Source organism: Ambystoma mexicanum, chromosome 3q (assembly GCF_040938575.1).
Source record: "Ambystoma mexicanum isolate Mex_15411 chromosome 3q, UKY_AmexF1_1, whole genome shotgun sequence".
Taxonomy (NCBI): Eukaryota; Metazoa; Chordata; class Amphibia; order Caudata; family Ambystomatidae; genus Ambystoma; species Ambystoma mexicanum.
In genome coordinates, this window is record NC_090926.1 from 1,307,141,269 (window position 1) to 1,307,161,166 (window position 19,898).

Below are 19,898 nucleotides of genomic sequence, written 5' to 3' on the forward strand. Positions count from 1 at the left end.
ATGTGCTGACCACCAGAGATGGAAGCTTTGGCTGCCAGCTAAGCATGACTTTTCATGGTGACAGCCCTGTATAAGATGCAGTTGGTTTTGACTGTGACACGTCTGTAGGGATAGCCAGTGAAGTTTGATGGGTATGGGGACGATATGGTGTTGTATTTGTGTAGATCTCTGATGAGGCTGGCAGTATTGTGAAAGACGTTTCTTATAGTATGGTCTTGAATCTGATGTGGGATCTCAGATAATTGCATAGAAAGGAGTTTTTAGTGAGAGTTGCCTTGCACATACCACTATGCCGTTTTTTTTCCCCCCAGAATAGATCTAATGATGGTTGTATTTGTATTTATTAAGTTTATATAGCGCTTTACGCCAAATCGCTTTACATTACAACAGCAATAATACATTAGAATAACATAGAAGCATAAAATTACAAAATCTGAGACAAACCATCAAAAACAGTATGTAGAACAATTTACCAAGGTCAATAAAAAGAGAAATCGAGCAGAGGAAGAAAAGAGGGAAGTAGTGAGGAAAGTCAGGGCGGGGGATGAAGAGAATTCAAGGGGGAGGGGAAGGAGGTATGTAGGGAAAGAATGAGGGATGAAGGAGAGAAGTAGCGGACGTAAGGAGGGAAGTCAGGAGAGTGGGGTGAAGAAGAAACGATTTCAAGGAGGCACGGAAGGAGGAGTAAGAGGAAATAGAGCGGATAGAGAGAGGTAGATAGTTCCAGTGTAGAGGGGCAAGGAGCTTAAAAGATCGGAAACGAGAAGAGGCACAAAGAGATGGAGGAACAGTGAGGAAGAAGAGATCAGCAGGTTGGAGGGAGCGAGAAGGAGTGTAGAAAGAAAGGAGTGAGGAAAGGTAGGGGGGAGCGAGATCATAATGAGTTTTAATAATGAGACAGAGGAAGTTAAATTTAAGTTGGGAGTGAAAGGGAAGCCAGCCAAGATAAGAAAGCGAAGTGGAGATGGAATCATGAGGAGCAAGAAAACAAAGGGTACAAATGGCTGAGTGGTAGAGGGATTTGAGGGGAGCAAGATGAGAGGTGGGGAGTCCAAAGAGGAGACAAGAACAATGGAAAAGAAGGGAGAAGATGAGGGAAGAGATTAAGAGTTTAGTAGCATGGAAGGTGATGGAGGAACGTATTTTGCAAACTTTGAATAGGTGGTAGCGACAGGCGTGGGAGGTAAGAGAAATGTGGTGGGTAAAGGAGAGGGTGGAGTCGAGGTAGAGGCCTAGATTGCGAGCAGAGGCAGAGATAGGAGGTTAGTAGGGAGAAGAGAATAAAAGAAGTGGGAGAGGGAAGAGGAAGCGTGTTGGAGAGGAAGAATAAGACTTCAGTCTTATCAGTGTTGAGGGAGAGAAAGTGGGATGACATCCAGTTTTTGATGGCAGTAAGACAGCAAGATAGATTAAGGTGGAGTTCAGGAGTGAAAGAAGAGGAGAGGTAGAGCTGGGTGTCACCTGCGTAGAAATGGTGTGATATGCCGAAAGAAGCGATGATGGGGGCAAGAAGGGAAGTGTAAAGAGAGAAAAGGAAAGGGCAGAGTACAGAGCCTTGGGGAACGCCGACGTCCAGGGGGAGAGTAGAAGAGGTACGACCGCCCCAAGAAACAGCAAAGGAACGGTTGGAGAGGTAAGAGGAGAGCCAATTGAGAAATGAACCATTGAAACCAAAGGAAAAAAAGAGTATTGAGAAGTAAGGGGTGATCAACGGTATCAAAGGCCGCAGATTGGACAAGGAGGATGAGGACAGAGGATTGCTTAGAGTAGCGAGCAGTAAGGAGGGAGTTGAGAACATAGGTGAGGTGAGGGCAGTTTCAGTAGAGTGTTAAGGGCGAAATCAGATTGAGAGGGGGGAAGAAGAGAGATTGGTTACAAAGGTTGAGAGTAGACTAAACGTTCAAGAAGCTTAGAGAGAAATGGTAGAAACGAGATTGGACGAAAGTTGGATGCAAGGAGGGGGTTAGCAGAGGGTTGATAGTTGCGTGTTTGAAGGCGGAAGGGAAGGTGGCAGAGGAGAGACAGATATTGAAGAAGGAGGTGAGGTAGGGAATGAGAAGCTGGTAGATTTTAGGAATCAGAGGGGTGGGGAGGGGATCAGAGGGGGCAGCAGTAGGGTGAGTTTTGGACAGGAGGGAAACATCAGAAGGAGTAACAGGAGAGAAGACAGACAAGTGAGAGGAAGGGGTGGTGAGAGAAGGGGGTCGAGGGGAGTAGGAAGGGAAGACAAGAATTTTTTGGCGTGGAGTAAGCATTTTGGAAAAGAAAAAGTTGGCGAAGTCGGAAGGGGAGAGGGAAGTAGTAGTAGTAGTAGAGTACATCTACTACATCAGCAAGTGTCAACCAAAGCTCATATTAGTCTTTGTTGAATTATACGGTTTCTCTCCCAGACGTGCTTTCTGGCTCTTCCTTAGGTGTGATGCTAAACAAATAAGTAAGATAATCTGTGTAGTTGCAGGGTTTCTCCCTAGCGTGGATCATCTGATGTTTGTACAGGCTGGACTTTCGCGTAAATCTTTTCCCACACTCTGTACACTGGTGTGATCTCTCCCCGGTATGAACACTCTGATGTTTTAACAGATGAGAGGCTGCAGTGAAGCTTTTCTCACACTGTGTACATCTGTATGGCCTCTCACCGGTGTGAATTCTCTGATGCTTTAACAGATTGGTGCTTGCAGTGAAACTTTTCTCACACTCTGCACACTTGTATGGTCTCACCCCAGAATGAATCCTCTGATGCTTTAAACGATCAGAGCTTGTAGTGAATCTTTTCCCACAGTCTGTACACTGGTACGGCCTCTCCCCTGTATGAATTCTCTGATGCTTTAACAGATGAGAGCTTACATTGAAGGTTTTTTCACACACTCTACACTGGTACGGCCTCTCCCCAGTATGAATCCTCTGATGCTTTAATAAAGGAGAGCTTGCAGTGAAGCCTTTCTTGCACACACTACACTGGTATGGCTTTTCACCGGTGTGACTTCTCTGATGCACGTAAAGAGCAGAGCTATGTGTGAAGCTTTTCTCACACTCTGTACACTGGTGTGGTTTCTCCCCAGCATGGCTCCTCTTATGATTGCGCAGAATAGACATGTATGAGAAGCTTTTATCACATTCTGTACATTTGTATGGCTTCTCCCCAGTGTGGATCTTCTGATGTCGGTATAGATTTGAGCTCTGTGTGAAGCTTTTCTCACACTCCGAGCATTGGTACTGCTTCTCTCCAGTATGGATCTTCTGATGATTGTATAAATGTGAGTGCTGCATAAAGTTCTTGTCACACTCTGTACACTGGTACAGCCTCCCACCAGTATGGATCTTCTGATGTCTGCTCAAATCAACCATGTGAGGGAACCTTTTCTCACACACTGAACACTGGTGTGGACTATCCATAGTATGGGTGCACTGATTTCCACACAGTACAGACATATGTGAGCTGTTCCCACATTGTATACATTGGTATGGTTTCACCCCAGTGTGGATCTCCCGATTTATATATACATGTGAGCAGGGAGTGAACTTTTTCTCACACTGTGGACATTGGTACAGCCTGTCTCCTGTATGGATTGTGTGATGGCTTCATAGATTTGAGCTCAAAGTTAAGCTTGCCTCGGACTCTGAATTGGCATAGTCTTTCCTCAGCATGGATCATCTGATGGTTGTGCAGATCCGAGCTCTGAGAAAAGCTGTTCTCACGCTCTGTGTAATTGTATGGTCCCCCCTTGGTAGGATTTGTCTGATGGCCGTGCACATCTGAGCTCTGTACATTGGTAGGCTCTATTCACTGCATGGATCGTCTGATGGTTTTGCAGATCTGAGCTCAGAGTGAAGTTTTCTTCACACGCTGTACGCTTGTAGCATCTGTCACCCATGCGGACTTGCTTATATAGGATTATAGTGGGTATGTATGCGTAGGACTTCCAAAAACGCCATCAGAAGTGCTGTTTTTCTTTTATATGAATCACCACATGTACCGTGAGTGGAAGTGGCAGACAAAGCTTTATTCACAATATATTCATTTACGGGTGGCATTTAATGTGCCAAAGAAAGGGAGAAGGGTCCATGATACCTTCCTTCACAGTTCAGGAAATATGGATCTCTTGTGATTGTGTTGGTGTGTTTATCAGTTTGATGAGCTGGTTTTCACCTTCTTCTGTAAACTGTCTCTTCTTGCTCTAGATGACCCTTCTTCTCCGATTTATGAATAGACGCTCAGAATTGGTGAGGAGTCTGTTCTCTGTTGAAAGAAGCAGAAATTACAGGAATTAAATCAAGGCTCTAAACGGCTTAGAGGATAATCAAACTGGTTATGAACTGTACATTTGTGTCACGTCCCTCCACTGACACACTTGTGATCCTTATTGCAAATACAAAAAAATGTAACATATATAAAACCACGGGAGCAAACAAAAACAGACTCAATGCATCTCATTAGGAGCACGGCGGGACAGTAAAAATGGCAGTAATGTGGCAGTTGACCTTGCTGCTGCATTACCGCACGACCATACTATGGGACTATCCATCTCCTCGAAGAGGGCCTATAACCAAGCCTGCATCTCTGGGGCCACTAACCTGGCTGAAAATCTGCAAGGATCTCACCAATCCTACTGCAGTCTCCATTTCTCCTCTGCCTACCTTGAGCCCTCTGAACTTCTCTGGCCTCTCACTTCATTACTAAAACTCAGGACATTCTGTCCTCTCTCTCCTCAACACCACACCCTTCTCCCTCACCCACACTCAGGCCTCCCTTGCCCCCCCCTTCCCTCTCATATCACCTGATGAGGTTTCTAAACAAGTCCGCTCTATGAAAGTCTCAACCAAACAGGTGCTCCCCTGCTCCTCCAGAACTATCAAGGACAACTTGTCACCCTTGCTCCAGACTTGGCTTATTTCTGCAATCATTCCTTTGCCACTGGATCCTTCCTGTCACTTCTCAAGCACTCTCTTGTGCATCCTCTCAAAAAGCCTTCTGCCTGGCTAACTACTGCCCTATCTCCATTACCCCCTTCATGGACAAACTCTTGGAGACATTGGCCATCTCGCATCTTATCCGCCACACTAGATCTGTTGGTTGTCTGCACGACCACAAGTGTGGCTTCGGAGCTGCCAGAGGCACGTAAACTGCTCTCCTGAACAGCCGTGAAAACTGCTCTCGCATCTCGATTCCAACTCTCCTTCCATTCTCATCCTTTCATTCTCAGCCTTCGATACAGTCAATCATGCCACCCTTATAAATTGGCAATGTGATGCCCTTGGCATAACGGACCTGGCTCTGGACTGGCTACCACCATCCTCTCTAAATGACCTTCCCAGATACAACTGGGCCCTTTTCTCTCCTCCATCTCACTCTCCCCCTGTGGTGTCCCTCGGCTCTATTCTCTCACCTTGGCTTTTTGACATCTACCTTGCCCCCACTAGCCCACTTGATCTCTGCCTTCTTCCGTAACTTCCAGTGTTATGCAGATGACACACAACTCTCCTTCAAGCTTCCCTCCACTTCCTCGTTCATTCCTGACTGTCTGCTATTCAAGCATTACACTCTGCTAACACACTCTGCCTTCTCAATGGGACTCCAGCTCCCTCCTACACTCTGGCTTACCTCCATGGGCCCCCTCGCCTTACCTTCCTGTGAGGCACAAAACCTTGGTGTCATCTTCGACTCCTCTCTCTCCTTTTCCACCTCTATCTCCTCCCATCACAGACCTTGCCAAAAAGACCCACTTTCATCTGCACCTCCTTAGAGGGATTCTCCCTTTCCTCACCTTCCCCCAGAAACTTAATGTCTCCAGAGCTGTGGTTCTCCCCAGGCTGGACTACTGAAACAGCCTCTTCCTCAACCCACCTAACTCCTCCCTTCGCCCCCTTCAACTAATCCAGAATAGGACTGCAAGATTTATCCTTGGCCTCAAGCATAAGGACTGCATCTCTCCAGCCCTAAAATCTCTCCACTGGCTCCCGGTTGCTGTGAGGATCAAGTTCAACACCCTTTCCATCATCCACAAGGCTTTCTGGGGGCTGGGACCCTGCTACATCATACTCTCTCTCCCTAAATACCTCTCTGCTAGAGCCCTTCATGGGGGGGTAGATCTATCTCCTCTGCAGGTGCCTCCCTCTGGAATGGCCTCCCTGCCCTTCAGACTTCAGCAGGATTCCCTTAAGTTTAAGAAGCTTCACAAGACCCCTTTTTCTCTTCCTCCTTCCCACTCCCCCGCCAATGTTCCCCCTCTGCCTCTTGACTAGCTGCCTTGTTCCTTCAGATTATTACAGGGCACCAGGCCCTCCGCTACCAGTCTACCCCTGCACTTGGTCTCCTCTTACCCCCCAACCTGCACTTGCCCTTCTGGGCTCCCTTCCCCGGCACTTTCCTGGCTGGGCGTGCAACCCCGAGCCTTCCAGCCCTGTTGCTCGCACTTAGCATGTGGGCCTCTGCCCCTGCACTCCCTGGGCTCTGTCCACCTGGCCTCCCCTGGTACACGTAAAACCCTCTGGAGCTTCCCCTCTCCCCTAAACTTGTGTTACTGCACTTGCACAATCCGAATGTCACAAGGCCTAGTAGGACCGTTTCTGTCATCCCTGCCCCCCCCCTGTCTTGATGTGCCTTGAAACACATTGGAAAATGTAGAGAAGCCATTTAACGCTCACACCAGAAACAATACGACCCTCTAGGGAAAAAGGCCCAGCACACCTCTTGCAAGGAAAACAAGTTTTATTTCCATATAAACCAAGATGCGCCAGCAAAGAACTGCCGCGGAAACGTATTGCCAGAATCGGCAAGTGCAACAGTTTAAAAAGGCATACAGCGTCATCAGTGATGTAAGCTACATAGGTTATATTTCACGGCGGCTGGATGGCGAGACCGTCACAGGCTACCTGCTCCATGCGGGATACAGGCCATTGGTCGCAGCTCTTCCTGCTCCTCTTCTTCCACGCGAGCTCCTCCTACATCATCGGCAGTGAAGCAATGCAGTCTGTATATCTATTCTAGTGTACACCTGCTGCTGCAGACATGGGCTAGGAGGATACCTTCAAGGTCACTGCAATCCCAGACAACTCTCCTCCACCCTCGTTTTGGATATGTTGGTTTACCCTTCCCTGCACATCGCAGCACAAATCACATGACCAACTGATGGGGGTCGCCTGCCTCTGCTTTCTGATCGATTGGAGGTATACGTTTTATGGTTGCTGGTCTGGGACTGGCTGGTACATTGGAACGGGTGCCTCTGGGCACTATAAAATAGGGTTTGGACTGGGAAAGGTCAGAGGCTCATGCCCTCCTTCTCGTGGGATAGCTGGCGCCGGGAGCTTGCAGCCCCCTCATGGCCTTGCAGGGTGCATTCCTTCTGGGGTACGAGCACTGGCAGCATGAGGCAAAGTTAGGTTTATGAATCTCTGTAACTCCATCTTTTCTCGCTGCGGCTAATGTTGTAACCTATTCTACTGGGCGTAAGCATGTTTCCACAAACCTCGCCTGGGTCTAGAATCCTGGCTGCAGCGCTGCACTAGGCCTCCATCTCAATATGGCTGTTCAACTGGTGGTGTTCTGTACCACTACACCACATATGCATGCATGTCCTAATGTACAACTCACACAGTCTCGATGGAGCTCCCCATGGCCCTTATAGCCTCCCTTGTCCCCTACATCACACTTCAAGGCCTCTTTCTCACTCAGAACCTTTTATGAGCTTGGGATGATTGTCCCTGCTTCCTTACAGTAGAGGCACATTATAAAAACTCAATAAATTAAATAACTGAGTTTGGCAGTTAAATGGAAGATTTACCTTCAGCATTTAGCTGGAGGTAAATTCTCTACTTTACCCCCCAAAACCTGGGACGATTTGCAATGCAGAATTACCACTCATGGTAAATCTGATAGAAATACCCATGGAGTGATACAGTCTCCATAAATGGGGATGTACAGCCCTATACCAGCACTTGCAGTCCTGTGGTAATGTTGTATACGGGTGGCAATGACTAAGTAGTAGTAACTGGAAATGAGCTTGGAGGTAAATCCAATGATTCAGTGCTGGATTACCACCAAACTCGTAATGAGGGTCAATATACTTACATGGTACCTTATAAAAAAGTCAGAAAACCAATACATGTGAAACACAACCTTTTGTGTACATTTCCTTTGCTCTAAATTGCAACACCTAGGTATGAATCCCTCTCTCAATACATGATGCAGTGTTTTTTATACACAGGGCATTCAAGTGGTTCTTAATGGAGCCCTTCTGCCCTTTTTGGTTGCCTCATTGCACGTGGCTCTGTAACAAATATGTGTGGTTCATCAGTGGGAGACGCATATGCAAAAGTTGTGGTGTTGATGGGTGCAGAGACTTGGGAGTACGTTATCCATAGTGAAGAGTCCAAGATCTGATCAGTGCCTTGGAAAAACAATGTTAACAAAGTGTTTGTTGCAGTTCTGCAAAGGATCATGCCTTCTGAGGAATATGGAGTACTATACAATAGTATGTCTTGCCTCTGTGTTTACTAATAACTGTACCTCAGTGAACGAAAAACGAGCACAACTCTGAAGTTAAAAGGACCCAGGTCATGAATTATTTGCACAAAGTTTATGGTGGACTGCAAAGTAAAACACGAAAGGCAGCTGAATGAAAAGAAAACAATAGAATAGTACTAGAGAACCCTGAACCTATTGCAACTCTTCAGGCGGAACCTCTAGACAGGCACCATATTTATTAAACCAGGGATTGAAATTGAGGGGAGCTGGGAGGTATTTAGCTCCTGCTTGTAGCCCAGAAGAGCCTGGTTAGCTTGACCTCAACATCTACCAGGAGCTATTTTTACTTGCATCGTCCTTGACTATTGCTCAAAGTTGTTCAGCAATCAGATTTGGCTTCCACACAACATGGGGAAAACTAGAGACATTAATCTAGTGGCTGTGATGCTGGAAATGCTGGACAGGGCCTCCGTATCCTTTTCCTTTACTGCTTTGTATTGTGTGTTCGGTCGTATTTTCCGCGCAGGAGTTCATGTGGGACTCCTGGCGGTGCAGCTCTCTTTTGGTTTTGTGAACAGACCCATGGGATACCCCTATGGCACCCATGGGTAGGGGTGCAACCCTGTGCCCCTAGTGTATGTTTTTGGGCACCTGTGGGTAACCCACAGAGCAGGGTACGGGCTGGTGGCAGCTCCGTGCTGAAATGACTAGTGCCCTGAGCGTCCTCCATTTTGGGATGCCCAGGCCCTGTCATTGGAATCGGTAGATTCCTGATGGAGACAAAATGGCCCCCATGGCCTCTTGTCTTCCATCGCCTGTTACCTCGATCTGCCCGAAGTCCCGGGAAGCCCTGACTCTGTCCCTTCCCCCTGACTGGCTCTTGGGTGGAAGTTCCTTATATGGTAGTGTGGGGAAGTACTGACCCGACTGGCTGGAGCCTTCTCAACGACCGTATGTTGTGGGTACGCCTGTGGGTGAGACCCGGGTGAATAGAGTGTGTGACGAGTACACATTCTGTGTTGTGACTGTCTAGTATCAGGTGTTTGACACAATGGCTGAGACAGCCCTGCCCGAAACCGGTATGAATGCAGCTTCGAGTTTTGAATGGCTCGGTACTTGTCCCAATCCACATAACTTGTTGTGAGTGTCTGGAGAGAAGTGAATGGCCTGAATGCACTGAGTGCCTGATTGGCTGGCTGCCTGCCTTCCTGTAGTCGTGATTGGATGCTTGCGTATGACCCAGCAGAATGAATGGGAGATCAACAGGATATCTGGGGACCTCTCACTGCTAGGAATCGTGTTCAGAAGCTGAAGTCCACGACGACGAGTAACTGGAGTAACTGAAGCTTGATCTTGAAGCCCGGCTGGACGAGAAGAATTGCTCTTGCTCTCCTTTGCAATCTGAAAGCTGATGTGCCTTCAAGGACTGACCCAGAGAGGGCCTGGTAAGGCGCCCTCTTCCCGAACTACGAGGGACCTTCGTGCACAGCTGATCTTTGCCTAAGCTCCCTGGTAGATAGACCTTCGACAGGCTGCCGACCCGATACGGGGATTGCTGCGGAACTCCAAGGAGAAGCGCCCGGACTGTTGTCCACCACTTGCCGACCACCGTCGCCGACTGGAGCCGCCGTGCTCCCGTTGCCTAAGAACTTCATTGATCCAAGGACGCTCTCGTCCGCATCGTCGCCGCTGTATCCTGCTGGAGAAGGCCTGACCGTCGACGCGCCGAGGAGCATCCACCGGTGGGTTTCCCGCCACCCAAAGACCACAGAGACGCCGACGACTCAACGCCCTTCCTGGGCCACAGTTCTTCAACTCTTTGCGGTCCAGAACTATCGACACCGAGGTACCCCGCACCCTTCTTCCTTGCAGGACGTTTGCGCTTCCCGCCACCGAGCACTGCTAGGAACGACGCGGCCACTTCACCGTCGTAGCTCGACCTGTTCTCCGTCGGACGTTCGACGACCCGTGACTCCTGCCTTAAAGTGAGGGAACGCAAGAAGGGTTGTCGATTCTCCCGACAAGGAACGCTACAACGCCAGGTACTTTGGGGTTGCAGATTGGAAAGTCTAGTATGAACAATATATGGACTGTGCTTGTATCTTTATTCTACAGGTTGCCCAGGTGGGGGGATCTCCACACAGTCTGTGTTTAACAGTAGTGACCAGTATTCTGCCAATTGCTCAACCATCTAGCTTTCCTTCCTCTTTCTAATGTTGATTTCCTTTATTTCGATCTGTGTCATTCTGACCGTATGCACTTTAATGAGATCTAATAACATTTGGGGTACCACTTTAGAACTGTATATATATATTTACCATTGCCGATTTTCCGAGTACAAAGTGTGTTATCGTGATACTGTACATAACTTTGAATATTGATTATATAAAGACTGTTTTAACCAATCCAGAGTGCGGACATTCCTTTGTGAGTGCTTGGGGACTACACTGTACTTAGGAACCAGCCCACATCACCTACAGTACAGACTACCCCCCTCCAGTCGTTTCTTTACAGTCGCCATGATTACATCACAGCCCATAACAAGTGGGGACTTCAAGGAAAGTTAAATGTCTTAATCATAAGGCGTGAGCAAAGAAAGTCATGTGGAGAAGGCTTCCTCTTGATGAAGGATACTTAGCGAAACGTGTTAGGGAAGACTTAAGAACACAGTTTATACGAACCGGGTGTCTCATGGGTGCTGGCGAGTTTTACGTTTTCCTGTTGTGTGGGTTTACCCCTGCCACCTCCCAGTTTTGATGGATTGTTTCTCTTGCAAGTGAGTGGAAGACATAACTCGAGAACTGGTAGTACTGTTTGGTCATAGGGGTGTCGAGGTGAACATTCTGTGAATCTCTGCCAGTTGTAGCCATGCCTGCCTGATCTCCAGGTTTATTTATTTATTTTATTTATTTATTTATATTTATATAGCGCGCAAGCAGCCCAGGGGCATTGTGGCGCTGTTACTTGCAAGAACTTAGTTACACAGGTACAGGCGTGGTAGCGGTCGTTGACACATTGTGAATACTACAGACATTGCACATAGTCATTATATTACAACTTGTGCAACGGGTCATATGATAAGTATTCATGCTGATGTGAAGGGCCTTATGTGAAGAGGATGGTTTTCAAGGCTTTGCAGAAGGTGGTGAGGGAGGCCTCACCTCGGATAGTGGGAGGTGGGTGCGAGTGTAGCCCGGAAACTCAGGGTTTTTATGCTCTTCAGTCGCCAGGGAAGAGCATGGAGTCTCTGGATTTTTTCTGCATGCCCAGGGTTGCTGCGGCTCGAATGCCTAAAGCAGTCAACCTTGAAGTGGCCATGACGGCACTTGCCGCACCAGCATCCCTGAAAACACAGAAAATCGTCAATGATGGCGGTCTGCAGAAATCACAGCAGACTCTGCTTCCATGCTTTTCTAATTAAGGGTGACTTTTATGTGTTCCTGGTAGGGAAGCACTGATCAAGGGCTTGATACAATGTTAAAGAGATGTCTCAGCAGGACTATAAAGGCTGCAGGCATTTCCCCCCTCATTCTCGTGGCTTCTTTTAAGTAACCCACTTTTCACCTCTTATTGCAGGCATTAGCAGACCAGTGTGTGGGAATGGCCCCATTTCTCTGCCAAGCCACAGCTCACTGGGAGGGGCTGCTTAGCATTTGAAAGCCCCATAATCTGCATCTACGCTTAAGTAAATGCCCCACTAACAATGCAAACTAGTCTGTGCCATGCCTGTCAGGTTAACATGAAAACAATGTTTTTACTTTTATGAGGCATTGCACATTTTACTTACTTCCTGCATAACACGATGCATGCCAGTGTGAAATGACAACTGCATTCTGGGACACTCCGGCTTCTTTTGGTATTACGGGAAACCCAGGGGTATATTACCAGAATCAACTTAAAGAGGCTGGAAGGCCATCTCCGAATGGAATGGTGTTTGGGTGCGCATTTCAAAATGATGTTTGGAGGCCCCCTTGCCTGCAGCTGAAAATACGACCTGCCTGCACAGGTGATCATAAATGCCTTTATCTGGATTAATGTAAGGTTTCCAAATGCAAAAGGGCCCTGTAAAAATGGTAAATGTGTTTGAGGGCACAGGTTCATTTGATCCAGTTGTGTGCACATAGCTGATCACCTTTTTGACATTTGGGAGGAGCCTTGTGCAATTGGGTGGAGTCTTGTGTGGCGATGGGCGGGGCATACATCTCAGGGTTTCTGATTTTCAAATGTAGGCAGGTATGGTTGTAGCCCTGAATGATCTGAGTGTATTTCTACTCAGCCTTGAATATGTGTGTGTTGTAATCAGTGTCCACCTGTTTCCAGGTGTACGTTTGTAGACGGTGTGGTTGAAAGTTGTTGTCTGTAAGGAAGGGAGAGCTGGAGATCTGGTGATGGTCCCGATGTTCTGGCAATAAAAACCTACCGGTGTAAAGTTAATATAAAAATAAACCGGCGGTATGTTAGAGGCTGTCAGTAAAAGTGGTAGCCTCGAACAATGGGAAAATCCCACAGGGAAATATTCACGGTCGAATATTTATGGTAGTAACCACTGCCACCAGCCAGAAACTTTAGAGAGAGGGACTGTACGGTACCCCCTCAAAAATTAACACTAGGGAAAAACTATTAACACTTCCCAGTACCTCCATAGTAAAATGGGTTGTACTCGTTTTGTTCATAACTATTGACTAGTAAAGTCAATGGTAACTTTACCTGCCCTGGGAAGACAGTAGACAGTCCCAGGGTATGGAGTCTATGTTTGGGGGTCGCTACGACACCCCAGTGGTACGGCACGAAGGGTGCTGTGTACCATACATGTTAAAACGATGATTCCTATGAGGGTGAGAAAACCCCATAGACCATAAGCACACACTAGCAATCTGTCTAAGAGTGGGAAAAAAGGGTCTCACTCTTAGCAGGAGAAAAAAATAAACCCCTCAAATCCAGCAAAGCTGCTGGGGGACTCTATAGGTAAGGGAAATTAGCCTTTTAAGAGAATTCTCCCTAACAACTACCATGATTTTTCCCAACGGCGAACACCGGTAGCTAAAAATCGGGTCAGCCATTTTTTCAATATGGCGCCCAAGACCTATCTGTAAAAACAGACCCGGTCGACTATTTTCGCTGTTTCTTTTAGGAAAGGTCCATCTTGTTAACTGCGCGCCAAACCAGGTTTGGTCCCTTTGTGTGTTGGTCTTTGGCAGGCTTCATTGCTGAAGCCCTCCCCTGGCGCCTGAGTGACTGGGGTGGACAGGATGTGAGGGAGGTGCCCGAAACTCCCTGTGCCTTATCTCCTAGGAGACCTGAATGCACTCTGGCGTGATTGGCCAGCTGATTGTCCGGCAAGGACAGCCACCCTGCTGGGTGAGTGACAGCCAGGCTGGAATTAATGGGGGGAAAACTGCTTAAAAGCAGGTCTCTGGGACTTGGAAAGCAGAGTAGACCACTGCAACTCCTAGTCCACCGGTGAAGCGCTGCTGCAGGTCCGAATTGCCTGAAACTCCATCTTTTAAGGTTAACTTCTTCCCTTGAGTTTGGTGGGAACAACCAACTCACAAGTCACCTGGACACCGTCCCTATACTGGTCGAATTTTCTTCAGAGTGCTGTTGAAAAGAGGATAGCCAGTGAGAAGGATACCAGTTTGTGGTCTTGAAGGCACTTGCACCTTAAACCAACGTTTTGCCAAGCTTGTGGCCTCTTCCCTCAGCAGTGCAGGAACCTCCCGACTTCCTCCTTGTCCCCACGACTGAAGCTCGGGAACAGCGAGTTCTGCAGGAACTACCAGGAAAAACTGCCTCAGCTACAGCTCTTCTTCATTTAAAAGGTACTGTGCAAGTGCGGTCTAGAACTCTATTCGGCCGCGGTGAAAGTTTGTGAAACTTTCCCGACTTTGAAGGCTTGTCCTTCACTAAACCGACATCTAACTTTTCGGCTGACCAATTACTTCTAAAAACCGTGGCAAAGACTTAACCTTTTACTGCCAGAACTGTGCTATCCTATCCAACACTCTGAACCATTGACTTTGGCCCAAGCCTATTGAATTGAATTGCTGGTTGTAGAACTGAAACTATTTGCCCTACCTCTGAAAGTATTTGTGCTGTTGATTTTTATAACCTTGTCTTTTTACCCCTTTTTAAAGTAACTGAAGAGCTATTTTGCACCCACTTCAGGGGAGCTGAACTTGTTCAGAAGCTGATTGGTTGTGTATTGTAGTATAGTAGAATGTGATATTGAGCTGCTCTTGCTAGTGGAATGTTTTCCAACTGACTGTAAATAAATGTATATTCTTTTACCAAGAAACCTTGAGTACGTGTTTGCCTGAGTCATAGTAGTTGCTGTCCTTTGTGTAACTATTTGATACTGCTCACTTTACTCTTGAGATAAGTCTTGCTGCTCAGCCACTGCTACCACTATGTAGTACAGGTTTGTACCAAAGGTGAAATTGTACAGACACTTGTAGTCTTAATTGTGTGTAGTGTTCCCAAAGGGTGCTGCATGTGATTCTGCCTAACATATATCATCGAGGTAGATTATTACAAAATGATGCAACATGTCTGAAAAAGTGCGATCCATTAAACTTTGAAAAATGGCAGGAGCATTCATGAGTCCGAATGGCATCACCAGGTATTCAAATGGCCCAAAGGGCGTTCTAACGGCGGTTTTCCACTCATCGCTGTGTTTTATCCATATGAGGTGGTAGGCACCACGAAGATCTAATTTAGGAAATATGACTGCGCACCGAAGGGCTTCCAGGATGTCAGATATTAAAGGTAGCAGGTATTTATCCTTAACAGTAACACAATTAAGCCCTCTATAATCCAAGCAAGGTCTCAGTTCTGATGTGTCCTTTTTTGGCACAAAAAACAAAGAAGCCTCTCGGGGGGGATTTCGAAGGGCGTATACGGCCGCTATCCAGACTTTTGTTCAGATACTCCCTTAGTACCTTTATTCTGAATCAGAAAGAATGAACATGCTTCCAAAAGGAATTATGGAATCGGGTAGTACATCAATGGAACAGTCTTCAGGTCGATGAGGAGGGGGAGGGGGAAGTCGTCTTTCCTCAGAATCCATAAAGACCTAGATACTCCTCATATTCCACAGGAATCAGGTTGAGATGAGCAACTTACTAAAGGCATGTGAGCCACCGGGGTATCTATTGTTTGTAGAGGAACCAAAGGTTTGGAACAATTGGTAGTGCAAAACTCACGAGCCCAAAAACAGTGTCCCTGACGGCCAGTTTATGTATGGGTTAGGTTTGTGGAGCCATGGTATCCCCAAAACTATGGGGAAATGAACAGCTTTGATGAGATCAAAACATAGGTCTTCAGTGTGTTGGGCTACATCCATTGTGAGTAGGGTGGTTTTCATGGTGATCAGACCATAAGCCAGAAGTCTGACATCAATACCTTCAACAGGCTGTTAGCCCAAGTGATGTCCATAAATAAACTGGCTGCACCGCAATCCTCCAAGGCTAATGCATACAAGGGTTTTGGTTGTGGGGGGTGGGGGGGGGTAGGATGATCTGTAATACCAGCATAGACAGACCACTGAATCCCAAAGTGGATGAAGAAAAGTCGGACCCTTAGCTCTTCTCCCGATTCACAGCTCCATTTAGGACTGGGAGCTGGAGATTCCCGACCGTGGGGTTGTAACCAACTGACAGTGTCTGAGTAAATGTGCTTGGGAACCACAATACATGCACAGCCCTTCGGTGATCCTGCATTTTCTCTCCTCGGGGGTCAGAGGCCCTCGAGCTGTTCCCAGTTGCATGGGTTCAGGCTCAGGACTACTTGATGCATTATCCAATGGTCTTGGAGAGTAGGATCTTGTTTTTTGCCGTTCCAGCCTTCGTTCCTGTAGACGAACTTCAATTTGTAGTACTAGAGAAACCAAGGCATTAAAGTATGTGGGACGGGCCACACGAGCCAACTCGTCTTGGATGTCATTGTAGGGGCCCCAGCGATATAGAGTGTAACATGTGTTTTCATGCAATCCGGTTTCCTTGGCTAATTGGCTAAATCGGCTGGTGTAGGTCATTAAGTCCATAGTTCCCTGCTGTAGGTCCAATAAGGATTCCTGTGCATTAAAGGCCAGATCCGGTCGAACAAACATTGCGGAAGGCAGCCACAAATCTGGCATAGTTATCCAGCAAAGGAGTAGCCCAAGTTAGGGCATTCCCCGATAGATGAGAAATGAGGAAACCAACCTTAGCTTTTTCAGTGGAGTAAAACATAGGTCAAAAGGTCAAGCGAATTGTGCACAAATCCAAAAATGATTGCAGCTTCTTGGGGGAGCTGTCAAATTTCTCTAAAGTGGCCCCCAGAGATGGATTCTCCTGTGAAAGCACATCCCGTGTTAGGACCATTTGCTTAAGGGTGGTGTTCTCAGCCTTCAAATTGTGCACTTCAGCTGTGAGTTCCTGCACTCCTCTAAGCACATTCTGCATGGACTCCATGTTTGCGGTGGTTTCTGGGCATTTCAAACTGTGAGGGTTTAAGCTCACCCGTGCTTTTGAAGACGGTTTCCCAGATGAGCTCTGTCGATATTTTTGCCACAAACAGGAGTCCTGCAGGAATGGGTGATCCTCTCTGGATGCCACACCGTCCAGCAAGATGCAACAGAGGGGTGGCGGCCGCAGCGAACCTCCAGAAAAGAGGAAAAAACACCTTTTAGGGGGAAAAAAACATTGGCTGATGAAGGAGTATTGTCGATGAAAACAGACCAAAGCAGTTGAGTAGGTAGATTCCAGGAGTAGAAGGACAAGAAGAAAGTCCTCGGATGCAGCAGGCTGAGAGGTAAGCCAGGAAGGGAGGAGTCACAGGAACCTCCCACGGGAATAGCCAAAAGGTTTGGAGAACAGAATGAATAAGGAGAGGGGTGAACCAGACTGCTGCCGAACAAAACAGGTAAGCAAGGCTAGGCAAGGGCGAATGAGAAAGGGAGAAGAGGCGCTGAGCTAACAGGTCACCGTAGCATTGAGGCGCAAAAGTTCCCGTCAGCATGTTCCTTTTCAAAAAGCCGGATTGATCCGTGACCGTGCGCAGATCAATGACGCAGTGGTCTGAGGCTCATCGACATCAACAAGGGACTACGACATATGAAAAAGGCTGCATCCATGTTAGTAGTCCTCGTAAGCGCGTTAGCAGCACTGCAAGCCAAAGCAGGGTGGCGGCGCCACCTTCCCCAAAGGGACCACTGTGAGAGGCGGCGTGCAATGACACTGTGGGTATTATATATATGTATTATATACTAACAAAAAATGTTGTTAAAGAGACGTTATGGTTAAGTTGCACTAGCAAGAAACAATGAAATTCAATGGAAAAACGTTGTTAAATGGACGTTACGGTTACAGGTAAAAGCACAAAACCCCAGAAATTTGCCAGTTAGGGTAAGCTAAGCAACCATAACTAGCGCCACCATTGTGCACTGCAAGGACTAACACCCATGACATCAAAAATGACATCACAAATGAATTTCATAGATTTCTATTAGGACACTATAAACATAACATTACGTTAGCATAGTGTACTTAATAATGATGCTATGTTTGTAGCACCACACCTTCACCGTAAACGTCCCTTTAGCAATATTTTTTCATAGTGTCACAATGTAATTGCCAATGAAGGGAGGCAGTGCGACGCGCATCGTATACCCGCCACACAATTGTATGGTAAATGGAAGGAACCGTTGTACTGTGGAAAACACTGCAGTGGCAACAAGTAGAAATGTGAGGCTGTTCAAACAGATGGTTCTGCGTGTTGCTGTGCGTTTTGAAGAGCACAAGTGTGCAACAGCATCCAAAAATATTATTCCTATACTTCCAAAAAGGGCAGCAAAGCAATGTGTGTAGAGCGTGCAGATTTAGGAAACGCAGTAATATCAACAGGAACACAATTTGTGGGGAAAACTGTTTGTTCTGTGAAACCCATTTCTGTGATACCCATTTGTACAGTACCACAATGGCACAAATTGTAAAGACACAAATACACCTCTTCACAATGTACCGCGCTTTCTCCATTTCCGGACCAAATAAAAAATTATGCGCATACATAGGTGTCTGCATAATGGGATACACAATTATGCAGGAGATCGGAAACAGAAGCATTACCTGGCCTACTGCTTCCCTCAGCACAAACGGCAATGAAAATCGGGTTTCATGGTGTTAATTTGTCCCTCCACAGTCAACCACAATAATATCATCATGAATGAGCGTCAGCAAAGTCTCACACAGACAAATCAAAAGCAATCACTTCAGTGTAGCTGCTCCATACGCGTACACACCCACATGATACACTCCACACATACAACCCACCGGACTCTGTTTTCCATTCACTGTCAATAATGTATGTGCAATTCACCCACAAAGCATATGCTGTGATTCGTACAACACATTTGGGTCAGCAAATATAATGTATACCACAGTCTGTGCGTGCACTCCACAGCCAGAAAGCTTATTGCACAATGTTGTGTCCTCCACAGTCCCAAATATAAGGTGGCCATGTGCAAAAGGGGCGTTTGTTACACATACAACCGTGCAACTGTCGCGATTTGCGTGGACTTTTTCAGGTGTGTGCGCTCAGGATTAGGGGAATAAATGTCACCCAGGGTAGGGGATGTCCTTTGTAGTGGTGGGTCTTAAAAAAGCTGTTTTTCTTTATTTTATTATTTTCTTTCAACATCTTCCACAGTAAGAACTCTTTTTTCAGGATTTTATAATTGTTTTTATTTGTTGCACCGCGCCTCACATTCCTACAATAGCGTCTTTAGTGCAGCCTGTAGATTGGAAAACCAAATGGCATTGCCACTGGTCGACAATGGAATGCCATTTCCATTGAGAAGGTGCACATATTGATCACCAATGTTGTCATTGTGACAGGAGTATATCCCAGCAGCACGCAAAAAGTTACACATGCTTCTGTTGATAAGACGCCTTCCCACCTCTGCCTGCCGACAACATTAATTGGGATAGTTATATACTGGACTTGGTGGTATACATGAGAAAAGCACCTTCGCAGTGGCAAAAATGCGCTGCACTTCTTTCATCATTTTTTTGAATTGATGGTACACACGTGCACAAGCTACGGAAACCAAAAGCAATGCTCCAAAGTGCACTACCACAACGTGTACAGTGCCGAAACTGACCACTCATCGACATTCTGCAAGAAAATGTTCGAAGGCACCAAAAAGTCTTCACTTCCTCCAAATTCAAATTGCCATCAAGATCTCTTTCCACGGCATACTGGAGGAAATCTAGCACAAAGCGATCACCCACTATGAAAACTGTATGTCTGGCCATCTCGGCCAGCCTCACGACACACAGTAATGAAACAAAATATGGCCGCCCTTTCCTGTGACGTACACTCAAACCACCTGATTGGACAATTGCAACAAGCGCATTTCCATTGGCCAGCATGATCAAAAGCGCAGAATGTAGCATGTGTG

At 46.8% G+C, this 19,898-nt stretch overlaps 1 protein-coding gene across 4 annotated transcripts in view; it reads right to left on the reverse strand.

Annotated features, from left to right (window-relative positions):
• Positions 1–322: 322 nt before the first annotated feature.
• LOC138447922 (zinc finger protein 436-like) overlaps positions 323–19,898 on the reverse strand; it is a 61,162-nt gene continuing 41,586 nt past the window's right edge. For all 4 annotated transcript variants that reach the window (XM_069604449.1, XM_069604446.1, XM_069604447.1 and 1 more), the window contains exon 2: positions 323–4,237. In XM_069604449.1, coding sequence (XP_069460550.1) covers positions 2,371–3,429 — 1,059 coding nt within the window. In that variant the 5' untranslated portion in view covers positions 3,430–4,237 and the 3' untranslated portion in view covers positions 323–2,370. The remainder of the gene's footprint in view (positions 4,238–19,898) is intronic.